Raw genomic sequence first — 12,947 nt, 5'->3', positions numbered from 1 at the left:
CTGTCTCATGTACTCTGATGGAATATATATTGTCTTTTTGTTTCTGACTCAAGAAAGCTGCTGTTTTAATCAACTGCTGTACAGCTTGTGCTTTAAATGGTCCAGTTCTCGTTTTGAAGTGCTTCACCAGTGAGTGTTCCGACTTCCCCTTGCTGATTTCAAAACACATCGCTACCAAAAGGCTCCTTTTGTGCAGCAAGTGTGGCGCATGCTGTATTTTGTCTGATTATTAAGCACTCCCTTTCAGCGATTTAAAACAGTTGGACTCGGAGGACCCTATCTCAGCAGCCATCAAAGGTGTTATGTTTCTGAACTGAGCAAGTGTTGCTTCAACACTCGTGAGAGGAAACACTGAAGGAAAAAGTTTCTTAGCTCTTTGTGAGTTCTTAGCTCTTTTCAAAGAGTCCACGTTTACTAACTCACTCAAGTTAACTGCTTGTCCTCGTCAAGGTCACGTCTGTCCAGAGACAGCGATGACAGAGAATAAAATTGTCTCAATCGAGGCAACTTATTCAGAAAAGTGTATTCAGTCCTGGTACTGATCTCTATGCCTGTTTGCACTCCCTACCTTTCACTGACCAGGAACACCATAGCAACGATAGCTTAGTGAAGTCCTCTCTTGGGTTAAAAAACTCACTCTGTAATCCTGTTAAACCCTGTTAAACTACTGGCCTCACTAATGCAATTATTGAGATGCAACAAAATTTGCAAAAAACATGCAAAAATGCAAAAAAACATTACTCAGCTTCATAGGTCATTTTATCCAAAGACACTTACTAATTTTAATTTCTTAACTTTTACAATGGTTCTTTTAAAGTCTGAAAATAACTTATATGTCTCAGTCAGGTGTATATCTTGGAAACTTTAGTCACGCTCAGAAATCCTCAAGTTCCTTAACCACTACCCAACTTGTATACAAATGCCAAATAATTAGGATAATGATGGGTCTCAAGGCTGTTACCCCAACAGTATATGCCGACTCGGTGGGCTGCAGCACGCGGGTGGACTGGATCCACTGTTGAAGGGCCTGGAGAGCCTCTCTCAGAGTATGGACAGCGTCTTTGGCGCACTCACCCAGCAGCTCCGAGAGCACGGAACTCAGCCTGACAGGAGAGCACACAGAGGAGCAACAACACATCATCAGCGCAACAGACTACGGGAGTTACACGTCCAGTGTTGCGCGTTCAGTTACAGCTGTTTCGATGCGTCTGCCTCCACCTACCTGCTTCGCTCCAGAGCCAGTGTGGTTGTGGCTGAAATAATGTCCGTAGGGAGCTCTCCGTCTGTTCCCTCTGTCCTCACGGCCAGCTGCAGATTGTCCACTTGCACTCCCAGCTCTGTCAGCATGCCTTCACACTCCTGGAAGACAAACCACACAGCACTATAGACTACCGCATAACCAGACAACTGTGCACACCGGTACGCTCTCTCACCTGCACCAGCATTTCCAAGTGTCACATTTAAAACGGGTACCTTGAGGCTTTCCCAGTACTGCTGGAGTTGGTTGAGGTCCCCACGCTCTCTCCTGTAAGCCAGGCGTTCACTCAGCTGGAGAAGCCTTCTCTGAAGGCCTCCAGCCTCCTCCCTCAAGGTCTGAGCTTTGTTGGCTAGGCGTTCATCCAGCTCCTGCAGGCGGAGCTCGCATTCCCGAAGCTGGTCCCGTACCTCCCTGTCTGAAGAGGCCTGCAGCTTGAGCAGGCGATCAACCTCTGCAGCCAAAGCAGTCTGGCCACTGTGCGTGCATTGGTTCCACAGGAAGTCCTTTGCTGCCACCAGCTGCCTCATCTCTCTCTCCTCCCTAGCTGCAGTCTGCATTAAGGCCTGTAAGGGGCATCCCCGTGTAGGAGTCCACTGTTACAGCTAGATAATGACTTAAAGACACAGACTTAGATAAAAACTTGCAATGAGAACTCAGCTGCCTGTTGGAAACAGTTTGTTCGTAGCCTTCACAAATATTTTTTCTATTAGACATTTCGCATGCCATATACCGAGTATGGTCTTGCAGGCATGTCCGTGCCTTTCGGAAACACTGAACGCGTTTGCTTACCTTGAGGGTGTTGACAATGTTTTGCAGATCTTGCCTGCTGTCAGGCAGTGGGTCAATACCGTGCACCTGGTCCCGCAGCCAGTCTTGAGCAAGGCTGTGCTGCTCTACCAGCTGGGCACACTGACGCTCCATCTGGATGCCCTCCTCCAGCTGCCGACAGACCACCTGGGCAACGCGCGCACAAGCATGTTTTCATTCCATTAATTAATGTCATGATATGTTTGATCGTTTCAGCTTTGCCGCAGTCCATGCGGCAAATTCAGAAGTCAGAAGCTGCTCTAATTAACAGATGTGTGAGAGTGTTCACCTCAAGGTCATCCAGCAGAGCTTTGGCATTTTCTTCCAAGGAAGCCCAGCAGGGGTCCATCCAACTGGGGTCCTTTGTGAGCTGGAACAGCTCTGTTGCCTGCGTCCTGAGAGCAGAGAGGGTGGGAGCCAGGGCTGCAGTACGGTCCAACAAGCATTGGGCCTGTTCCGTAGTTTGGCGCCGGTCCCCTAGACCAGGCCACGGAAACAACAGGGGGAGTTCGGCTGTCTGGTGCCGAAGCTGCTCCACACAAGCCCGAGCCTGCTCTTTCTGGCACAGACAGCCAACGGAGCGCTCAACCACACCCTGCAAGACACTGACAATTCAGAGAAGACTTTTTAACCGGAGAAATACGTTTCTATACAAGTCTCAGACTCCATTTCAAAAATCTTGATCGAACTCTCAAGACGTAAAAATGGCAATATGTGCCAACTTACCCACACAGCTGCTCTGCCGCCTGTAAAACTGTATTCCACTCCTGCTCAGCATCGCACACCGTCTGCAGAATCAGCTTCCTATTCTCCTCCTGCCTGTGCTGCTCCAACAGCTGCTCTCCACTTCTCCTCAGGTTCTGCAACTGGGTGTCTCCTTCAGCCCTGACACCGAGGATAACCTTTGGAGACCAAGACGAGAAGAAGTATTGGCACCAGCCTAGTCAGGGACACTTCATACCAGCTATTAAAATATTGATCTCAACTTGAGCTTTATTTAAAAGTGTCATATCCCAGTGAGGAAAAATCCTTGGGTTTGAACTTCAGCCTCCCCCACCTGTGCTTTCTGAAGTCGTTCCTCCAGCTGGGCCTGGCTGCCCTCGCTGCCTTTGTCCAGAGCTTTTGCCTCCTGCTGCAGGCCTCTGATCCAAGCTCGAGTGCTGTCCACCAGGTTCTGAAAGGCATGGCTCTCCTGGGCCAAAAGATTCTGGGCCTCCACCTTGCTTTGTAGATCCTGGGAATACTGCAAAACCGTGTTCCATTCCTGCTCCGCATCACGTACCATTTGCAGCACCTCCTTCCTTTTGCTTTCCTGCAGGTCCTGCTGTTCTGACAACTCCTGCCCTTGCTTCCTCAGGTCTCTCAGTTTAGCATCTCCATCATCTCTGAAATCAAGCAGAGCCTGGAAAAGAAAAAGATCCCCTAAGAGATGGTCATCCAGAAAGGCTTGTCAAACAAACAACTCTGTGTCCTAAATGTCTGTCTGTGAGAACTGACGAGCAGTCCGGCAATCCTATTTTTGTCCATGTACGGTAACTATTGGTCTGCATGCTTTAAGCCACAACACAGTGGAGATAAAAAATGAGAAGCCATTTTTATTTTATGGCATGTCAAAATAAATAAATTGCTAAGTGGCTGAAATGGAGGTTAACCCACCTGGACTTCCTGTAGCCGTTGTTCAGTCTCAGCCTGGCTGCGTTCACCTCCTTCGTCCAGGGCTTGCACCTGCTGCTGAAGGTCTCTGATCCAGGCTCCAGTGCTATCCACCAGGGTTTCAAAGGCACTGATGTCTTGGAATAAACGATTCTGGGCTTCTATCTTGTTGCGCAGGTCTTTTGCAGACTGCAAAATGGTATTCCATTCTTGCTCCACATCATGCACTGTTTGCAGAACTTCACTCCTATTGCTTTCCTGCAGGTCTTGATGCTCTGACAGCTCTTTCCATCTCTTCATCATGTCCTGCAGCTTGGCCTCTCCTTCATCCCTGAGATCACAGAAAGCCTGAGAAGAAACACGATAAATGGCAAAATGCTCTCCATGTGCATGTTATCAACAACAAGCCTTTATCTAATTCAAACTCTGAATACTTCATGATAATAGGATACTTCAAATATGTGCTAAATCTGTATGTGGAACATTCACCTGGACTTTCTGTATGCCTTCCTCAATCTGCACCTGGCTGTCCTTGGTACCTCTGTCCAGAGCTTCTGCCTGCTGCTGTAGGTCTCTCACCCAGATCCGCATTCTATCTGCTAGGGCTTGGAAGGCCTCAACCTCCTGTGCCAAGAGGCATCTGGCTTCTGCCTGTCTGTAAAGCTCTTCTGCAGACTGCAAAACTGCACTCCATTCCTCATCGATGTCATGCACCACCTGCAGGACCTCCTCCTTCCTGCTTTCCTGCAGGTTCTGCTGCTCGGACAGCTCCTTCCCACAGCTTTTCAGGTCCTGTAGCTTTGCATTCCCTTCAACCCTGACACGGAGAAGAACCTATGGAGACAAACAAAGAAGGTATATTTTTGACATAGCCCTCGTGTTCATAAATACTTTTCAGAACTGGAAAAAGAGTTCACACAGGAAACAAGTCTTTCTCACTGACTGAACCTGTAGCAGCATTACTAGTTTCGATTAAAGCCACTTAATTAAAGCAGTTTCAAAACTACTGAGTCTGATAGGAGAGGTTGGCCAATATATTTCAGCAAACTGAAATACTGAAAGCTAGTTAGGTATCATTCAAGTTATCTACTTTAGTTAAGTATTCTGCATTTCTGCATTGCACAGAAATATTTAGTCTCCGTCTCTAGAGTAGCCTTTTTATTTTGGAAGTCTGATGCATGCTTTATCCTGTAGCTGAACGGCAATCATCTTTTTAGAATGTGGATGTTGTGTCTTTTTCCTTCAAGGAAAGAAGTAGTTCAGGCAGAAGTAAACTTCGATCAAAAGAATTGAAGTTTCTTCACCTGGATTTTCTTCAGCAGCTCTTCATTTGGGATCTTACTCTCCTCGCCACCTTTGCCCAGAGCCCGTGCCTGCTTCTGTAGGTCTCTAACCCAGACTTGGGTTGTGTCTGCCAGGTTCTGGAAATCCTGGTTCTGTCTGACGAAGGCGCTCTGTACCTCTGCCTGGTTGTGCAAATCCTCTGCAGACTGCATGCAAGCTTTCCATTCCTTCTCAATATCATGCACCAGCTGCAAGACCTCACTCCTTCTACTATCCTCCAGACCCTGCTGCTTCAACAACTGCTCCCCACTTTTCATCAGATCTTGCAGCTTGACATCTCCTTCTTCCTTCACATTAAGGAAAACCTGCAAAAGGAAGAACATTGTTTAGAGATGGTCACCCACAATGTGTGACTAACCTGAAAACATCACTCAGTACTTCTTTGTGATAACCAGCAACCCTATGAAGATTCATACATTCGAAAGTCTAAGCTGTATAGACACTGAAGAAGAAAGCAGATACAGTTTTGAGTTGTACTTTAGTATTTCACTTCAGACATGAGCTATGAGCCTTATGTTGAAGAATCCTGGAGGCTGGAACACAGGATCTCTCACCTGAATTTTCCTCAGCAGCTCCTCCGTCAGGGTCTGACTGTCCTGAATCTCTCTGCTCAGGGCTTGCGCTTGTTGCTGCAGATCTCTGACCCAAACCTGTGTGTTATCTGCTACAGCTTGGAATGTCTGGCTCTCTTGGGCCAAGATGTTCTGGGCCTTTACCTGTTTGTGCAGTTCCTCTGCAAACTCCACAAATGCCCTCCACTCTTGCTGTACCTCACACACTGTTTGCAGGACTACCTCCCTCCTGCCTTCCTCCAGGACCTGCTGCTCTGACAGCTCCTGCCCACTCCTCCTCAGGTTCTGTAGCCTTGTGTCTCCGTCAGTTCTGACTCCAAGGAGGGTCTACAGTGACAAAGAAAAGGGCAATATTTCACTGTTAGGTGCTACACTGTACATCTTGCCTGTTAGATTTCCAAACACAGCAGACAATGGATAAAATCTTCAGTTTAATGTGCATGAAACAAGTACTACAGTCCACTCTAAGGCAGAAACTACTGTAGTTGAGCCTCCCTCACCTGAACTTTCTGCAGTCGCTCTTCAATCAGGGCCTCACTGTGCCCATTACCTCTCTCCAGTGCCTGTGCCTGCTGCTGCAGATCTCGGATCCAGAACAGGGTGCTATCTGCCAGATTCTGAAAGTTGTGGTTGTCTTTGGCTAGGATACTCTTTGCCTCTGCCTGGCTATACAGATCCTCTGCAGACTGCACAAGAGCTTTCCATTCCTGCTCAATGTCATGCATCAGCTGCAGGACCTCTCTTCTCCTGCTGTCCTCCAGGCCTCGCTGCTCCAACAGTTTCTCCCCAGTTCTCCTCAGGTCCTGTAGCTTGGCATCTCCTCCACTGACGATACTAAGGAGATCCTAAGGAGAAAAAGAACTGAAATTAAACACTACTCAGTTCCTGTCCCTGATCATTTAAATAGCAACTTAGTAAAGTTTTTTCATTCAAATTCTCTCTCTCAAATTCATTCAAAGCAATACACAAACTTGTGTAAGATTTTAGTTATGATACAAATTCTGTATGTTTTTAACTGTGAGAAAGCACACTAAATGAAGTATCCATTTGGTATTAATGCCCTTTAAATAGGTCCTAAAATCTTGTGTGGAAGAACCCCTGCGGCTGGACATTTTCTCACCTGGACTTTCTCAATCTGGGTTTGCCAGTCTTCACTACCTCTTCCCAAAGCTTGTGTCTGCTGCTGCAGATCTTTGACCCAGGCCTGGATGCTGTCTGCAAGGGTCTGAAAGGCTTGAGTCTCTCTGGAAAGTCTTTGGGCCTCTCTTTGGCTATGCAGTGTTTCCTGCAGTTTGCTGTACCGTTCCAGTAGGACATCAGTGTCTTGTAGAAGGCCTTCACTCCTCAGGCCTTGCTTTCGCACAGATTCCACCAGGCCTCGAAGATGATTCAGACATTCACTACACCACAGGGGGGACCATTCACATTACTATCCTCATCACTGCTATCATCACCATGATCATGTTCATTATCATCAATATCATGACTTTCACCAATCTAAAATCTCAATGCTGAAATTGAATTTATTACCTTTGTTTGAGAACTTCTTCATGTAAATGGTCAAATTCTTCTTCTTGTTGTAATTTATGCTCCCTGGCCTTTATCCAGGTATCAAGACGGTTGAATTCTGCCTGAAGACTGAAACACATAGACACCCATGCCGTTGCTAAAGTACTCATAGCCTGCCCTACCCATTATGTTATACCCTGCACATTATAAAAGCCTTAAGGACACTTGTTGGTGCTTCTACACCTCACAAGGCACGTGAACAAACCTGTCTAGGGTGTGTACTAAGGCCTCGAGCTGACTATGTCGGTCTCGGCAGTGGGTTCTGAAGGTAGCCAACTCCTGCTCTTGCTCCTCCAGCCAAGAGTGAAGCTCAGCAGCCTGGTGTGGTGACAGCTGCTCCTGTACCACTGTAACCTTCTCCTTCAGGCAACCCAGCCTCGTCTCTCCCTCTTGATATGACAAAAAGGCCTTGTAGACAGAGGATAAGCAATGAAGTCTTACTTAAGATACAACACTGCTGTGGGAAAAAATATAAAAGTACCTATTCAATCCATGTGAAATCATTTGTGCAAGCGTAAACTTTTCTTAAGAATATTCCAGAAAATGCAACTTTCAGTTTTGCTTTGCCTTTCCCTTCTGCAGATAGATACAAAACAAAGGGTGACACTATTCATGTATTTTTATTCCGTTATAAGCCAGCACAGGAACCCACAGATAAAGACCTATGCCAAGTCAGGCCTAGTGCAGTTACACTTTGTATAAAGAAGTAGTTTTCTAATATTTTATTAAATTAAATGAGAGACAACTGCAAAATCAGCATGTTCACTCCAACACATGGGAGGCCCCATGACTCACCGCCAACCTTTCCAGGGAGACTTGCAAGTCTTGACACCGTTCTGGGTTCTCAAAACACTCGTTCACTGACAACTGCAGATCCTGGAACCACTCTTCAAAGGCCTGGCACTCCTCTGGAAGAGTACAGCTTGATGCTCAAACTTTGTACATGGGTTCAGTTGCTATTAGTTACGATATTTAAATGTTGGAACAGATGGTGGATTCAGGTCCTAGGAAAGGTCCTGCTAGTGTACACTTCAGCACATTTGCTACCACAAATTCAGTAGAGGTGGGAAGACTGGCCAGACCTAAAAACTACTCAAGTATCAAGTTACTTTTATTCAAATTAAGGTTTTCAATGGAGACCTAGCAGTGTTGGCAGCTTAAATACAAAGTTTTAACTCACTGAAATACATATGGATCTACAGAAATACATGTTTTCAATAAACTAAATGAAAGCATAAAATATATCTATCAGACGAACCATATAAATACAAAACAAATGGAAGGCTTCAGTTTGCTAGATATCAGATAAGCACTATTAATCACTATTTATCACATACTGTTTAGTAATTGAAACCTTCATAAACTTTCTAAACAAGCTTTTTTTTTTGTTGTTGACATACAGGATCTTGCTTACCATGAATACCCTTGCGGAAGCCTGTTTTTGCCTGCTCTCTCTTTTGACCAATCAGCTCACGGGTAGCATGCACAGTCTCTTTTAGTCGAACCCCATCCGCGGCCAGGGCCTCCAGAGCCTGAGGACTAGCTACACTGGACAGAAGGCTGACCTCCTGCAGCAGACCATCCGCATGCTCCGCCTGTGCCTGCAGTTGGGCTGACAATACCTGTAAAGGAACAGGAAATGTGAAAGTAAGGTCTATCATAACTATCAATACAGCACATTTGTCGTTTAGCTGCAATTTTTGAAAGAACAGTACCTCTAGTTGGCTTAGAAACTGCGGTTCGTCCGAGGCATGAAGCATATTTAGTGAGTACTGGATGACCCGCAGAGATGCCTGGCATTCAGACATTCTCTCTGAAATGCTCTCCTTCACCAGGATTAGCTCCTGGAAAACTTCACTGCTGTCAGAGAAGAGCTCTTTAACTTGTTCCATCTTCTTCCTCAGCTGAGTTTCCATCACCTGTTGGAAGAGTTGGAAGGTGTTACGCAACAAAGCCGTTTGTGGAAAGGATTTTTTTTCCAGATCTGACACCCCCCCGTGCTAACCTGCAGCTCCAGAGGAGACTCCTTGCTTTGAAGAACGTCCTGGATCGCAGTCGATTTCCTATGGAAGTGCTCAATATTCTCTTCCTGACTTTTGATTTCGCCCTAATGACAGAAAAAGACATCCAAAACAATTCCAAAAGAAGTTGCATAGAATACTAGAGTCAGATGGAAAACATGCATCTGAAATCAGTTACAGCCTAATCAAAGAAGCAGATAACAAGACTTCCTAGTCAGGGAAAGTAGCACTTTCACAAAGTCCACCATTTTGTGCTGTCATACATTGCTTTCACATTACAAATCTGGATTTGCTCTTCTGGACAGTTACTTATTTACGAAAACTTCAAATAAAGAAGGTGTTCATGTGGACATCAATGTTTAAGTAGGTACGCTGATGTTCTACCTGCATGATGGTGATCTCTTGTTCACTCTGGAAAGGGTGACTTTCTACAAAAATGGCCATTTTACGACCTGCCCAGCTTTCAATCTCGCCACCTAGCAGGAGGAGCTTCTCCCACACCTCCAATGCCAGCCGCAGATTGTCCATATGGGTGTCTGTCTTCTCTGACACCTGTGGCCCCAGAGCCATAACAATTTAAGACTAGGCTTCCGATTTGTCACATCATCTAATTGGCAATGTAAACTAAGAAACCTTGTATTATCAATACATAACACCGTCGCGCAAAGCAACATCCACATCTTGTACATTTGCAGAAGTAAGAAGGCAACGTACATCCAGCCATCGGTCCACCAGGGCATTAGCCTCACTCTCAAATGGAGCATCTACACAGTCAGGTATCTTCTTCAGTTGCAACTGCAGCTGTCTGCAAACCACACGGATCTCCTCCACGCCATCCCCAAGGCTGGCCAGGTCATCTTTGATCCCCTGCACCTGGATTGATGGGCATCCAAACACATAATATGAGAGAATGAATTACAATAGGCGTAATAAGGCCATAAGAATTATACTTTGCAAAGTCATCATCAACCAGGCTTTGGTTCTACAGTTCAGTAGTTTTGGGCATGACTCCAAGATGAATGAACACAACCATTTTAATCAGTGCTACATGATTCTTTTGAGTTTAGTATAAAAAAAATGTACAACTGCGTCATGAACTCAAAATCGATACCTTTGTTATGAGTCTCTGCAGGTTGTCTTTGCCCATGTAAGAGGCCTGTTCGGCAATGGTTTGTTCCCCCCTCTGCAGAGTGTTGCTTAGATGACTGCGACAGTTCTGGAACTTCTTCAGAAGCTCCATCAGCACAGAGCACTGGTCCAGCCTGTGCCGACAAGCAGCCAGTGATTCTAGTCATTTATGTGGACAACCACTACTTTTGCCAATCACTTCAGAACTCTAATCAGCCTTGCTCTGAAATTCCTCAAGTATCTGCTTTTCCACCCCACTCCACGCCCTTTCTCACCGCTCTTTCACTGCTCTCTGAGAGTCCTCCCACTGGGTATTAAGCTCAGCCATTGGGTTGCAACTCAGGCCGACCTCAGGAGTCAACGGCATAGATGCATCCTGCAGATTCTGTAGCTCTGTCTGATGAGCATCCAAACGGTTCTGCAAGTCATTCAGCGCACGCAACCTGTAAATGAGGAGGGAGGCTCAGAACATGAGAAGAAGCAGACAAATCTCCCTCAGTAGTATAGTTTGTTGTGACTGCCTGGTTGAAGCCCCTTTCTCTTGATTGTGCATCTTCAGTCTCAAGAGTCATTTCAGAAATAATTTGAGAAAGAGCAACATAATTGCAGCAGTAGACCCACATTGGGACTATAGATTGATATACATATATTTATTGTGATTAGGTAATGGAATATGAACATTATGAGATTGTATAACAGTAAGTGATTCTAGGACCTTCAGAGCCAACCATCATACCTTTGCTGCACAGCAGGTATTGTAGGCTCCTTCAAACCCTGGCGCTCAGCAACAGCTTGCAGCTCGCATAAAGCTCCTTGCAGAGTCCTCCTCCTCAGCCCCACAGCCCGGCCCTCCTGCTCTCTCTGAAAACTCTGCTGCTTTTTAATCAGGCCAGCATCCGTCTCCTCCAGCTTTTTCTCCAGCACAACTACTACATCCACGCAGGAAGCCGGGATGCCATTACGGGTTACGGCCAAAACAGCTCCTTTCAACAGCTGGTCAAGCTGCGGTGCTTTGTCTGCCACACTTCGTATACTTTGCCGGACCAACGCCAACCGTGAGCGACAGTCTCGAAGTGAGATGGCATCATCACTGGGATTGGCCCACGCAGTGCCAATTTCCTGCTCCATGGTATGCAAAGATACCAGGAAGCGGTCTAGGGCTTGAGTGGCTGCCTCACACTTCCTCACCCGCTGCCTCAGTTCATCCAGACACTTTCTGCAGCCCTGCACCAAGGAGCTCAATGGATTGTCCACCAGCTTTTCCATTTCTTGCTGGATGCTCTTGTCCAAGTCCTGTTCAGTCATAAAATGCAGTTCTGACTGAAAACAAGCAGCACGGCATAGCAGGAAACTTGGACTTTAGATCTACTACAGAAAGCATACAAAAAAGACCACGGAAAACGGTTCAACAAATTTTTCACACAATATTATGATACATTAGGTTCCAATTAGGTACCTTTACATCTTGTAGCGTGTTAGCGTCACTCGGTGAGAATGTGCTAATGTCCCTGGGTCTCCCAGTGATGTGTTCAAATCTTTCCGAGATGCATCTGATGTGGTCCTCCACTGAGTCCACAACTTCCAAAGCCTCCTTGAGAGATTTTATACTAGATAAAGATACAGCAAAGCTCTTCTTAGCACATTGTGTTGACCCACAAATGAAGAAGATGTTGCAGTGCACTTGGTCTTTCATACCTTCCCTGAAGACTGGTCTTCTGTTTCTCCCACTTCTGCTCCATTTCAGCCTTGTGCTCCTCCACACCTCTTTGTTCATCTTTAAACTGAGAGCACTGAGAACATTGAAGTTTGAAATCTAGCCACAGCACTTCTGTATCCTGTTCCAGGTGCTGCAGCAGACAAAAAATGTAAAATGTATTTGCTGTCACAGGTTTGTGAAAGCTGGCCATTATCATAGACATCAGCCCCAAGAAACCTGCACCCAATATGCTAAAAATAAGCTTCTGAGGATTGAAGTAATAGCTGTAGATGGGGTTAAAGACACACCTGCAACTCCTGTAACTTGACATGCAAAACAGCAGAGGAGGCAGAGTCTGAAGGAAGGTGCACAGGCATGCATTGTTCATTACTGGCCAGCTTGGCTTGAAGGGCAGTCCTGGAGTCTTGGTAGCTGAAGAATAGTAACACACAATCACTGATATCTGCAGCACGTGTCCCACCTTCCCTTTTCCCTGGTCTTCAAACTCCCCCTGACAACTTGATCCTGAAAACTCTGACTTTTTATTTATTCATTCATTCATTCATTTTCTTCATTCTTTTAGCTTCTGTTTTGTCCCAGGCACCTTAAAATATTAGGTGTGTACACTAAGCCAGTTACAATTGTCCAGCTACTTATCCAACTGAATTATTTTCACAAGAACAAATCAAAGTAAGTATATTGCTCAAGGGTACTACAGCAGGAGGATTCAAAAATAGGAAGTTCCAAGTGAATTGTCTCTACCTGTATAAAGTGCTGTCCAAAAAACTAATTAAAAACATTGGAATTTTTTTTCTGGTTAGTTTTGACTGAGATTGGAACGAACTGGAATTTTTCCCCATAAGAAATAATGTAATAAGTAATTTAATTATCTGTATTTT

The 12,947-nt window shown here is 45.6% G+C and overlaps 1 protein-coding gene across 2 annotated transcripts in view; it reads right to left on the bottom strand.

Moving 5' to 3' along the window:
* syne2b (spectrin repeat containing, nuclear envelope 2b) overlaps positions 1–12,947 on the bottom strand; it is a 107,660-nt gene that overhangs the window by 68,726 nt on the left and 25,987 nt on the right. For both annotated transcript variants that reach the window (XM_029258465.1, XM_029258466.1), the window contains 27 exons: positions 12,357–12,480; positions 12,048–12,199; positions 11,809–11,959; positions 11,089–11,645; positions 10,628–10,795; positions 10,336–10,486; positions 9,939–10,097; positions 9,609–9,776; positions 9,209–9,310; positions 8,919–9,122; positions 8,618–8,825; positions 7,999–8,111; positions 7,409–7,611; positions 7,165–7,272; positions 6,755–7,034; positions 6,135–6,479; positions 5,617–5,961; positions 5,023–5,367; positions 4,208–4,552; positions 3,722–4,066; positions 3,123–3,467; positions 2,792–2,967; positions 2,355–2,670; positions 2,048–2,212; positions 1,474–1,821; positions 1,223–1,359; positions 962–1,103 (listed from right to left, as the gene is read on the bottom strand). In XM_029258465.1, the coding sequence (XP_029114298.1) occupies positions 962–1,103; positions 1,223–1,359; positions 1,474–1,821; positions 2,048–2,212; positions 2,355–2,670; positions 2,792–2,967; positions 3,123–3,467; positions 3,722–4,066; positions 4,208–4,552; positions 5,023–5,367; positions 5,617–5,961; positions 6,135–6,479; positions 6,755–7,034; positions 7,165–7,272; positions 7,409–7,611; positions 7,999–8,111; positions 8,618–8,825; positions 8,919–9,122; positions 9,209–9,310; positions 9,609–9,776; positions 9,939–10,097; positions 10,336–10,486; positions 10,628–10,795; positions 11,089–11,645; positions 11,809–11,959; positions 12,048–12,199; positions 12,357–12,480 (6,202 nt within the window). The remainder of the gene's footprint in view (positions 1–961; positions 1,104–1,222; positions 1,360–1,473; positions 1,822–2,047; positions 2,213–2,354; positions 2,671–2,791; positions 2,968–3,122; positions 3,468–3,721; positions 4,067–4,207; positions 4,553–5,022; positions 5,368–5,616; positions 5,962–6,134; positions 6,480–6,754; positions 7,035–7,164; positions 7,273–7,408; positions 7,612–7,998; positions 8,112–8,617; positions 8,826–8,918; positions 9,123–9,208; positions 9,311–9,608; positions 9,777–9,938; positions 10,098–10,335; positions 10,487–10,627; positions 10,796–11,088; positions 11,646–11,808; positions 11,960–12,047; positions 12,200–12,356; positions 12,481–12,947) is intronic.

Source organism: Scleropages formosus, chromosome 15 (genome assembly GCF_900964775.1).
Source record: "Scleropages formosus chromosome 15, fSclFor1.1, whole genome shotgun sequence".
Classification (NCBI taxonomy): Eukaryota; Metazoa; Chordata; class Actinopteri; order Osteoglossiformes; family Osteoglossidae; genus Scleropages; species Scleropages formosus.
This window is presented reverse-complemented; position numbering and strand designations above follow the sequence as displayed.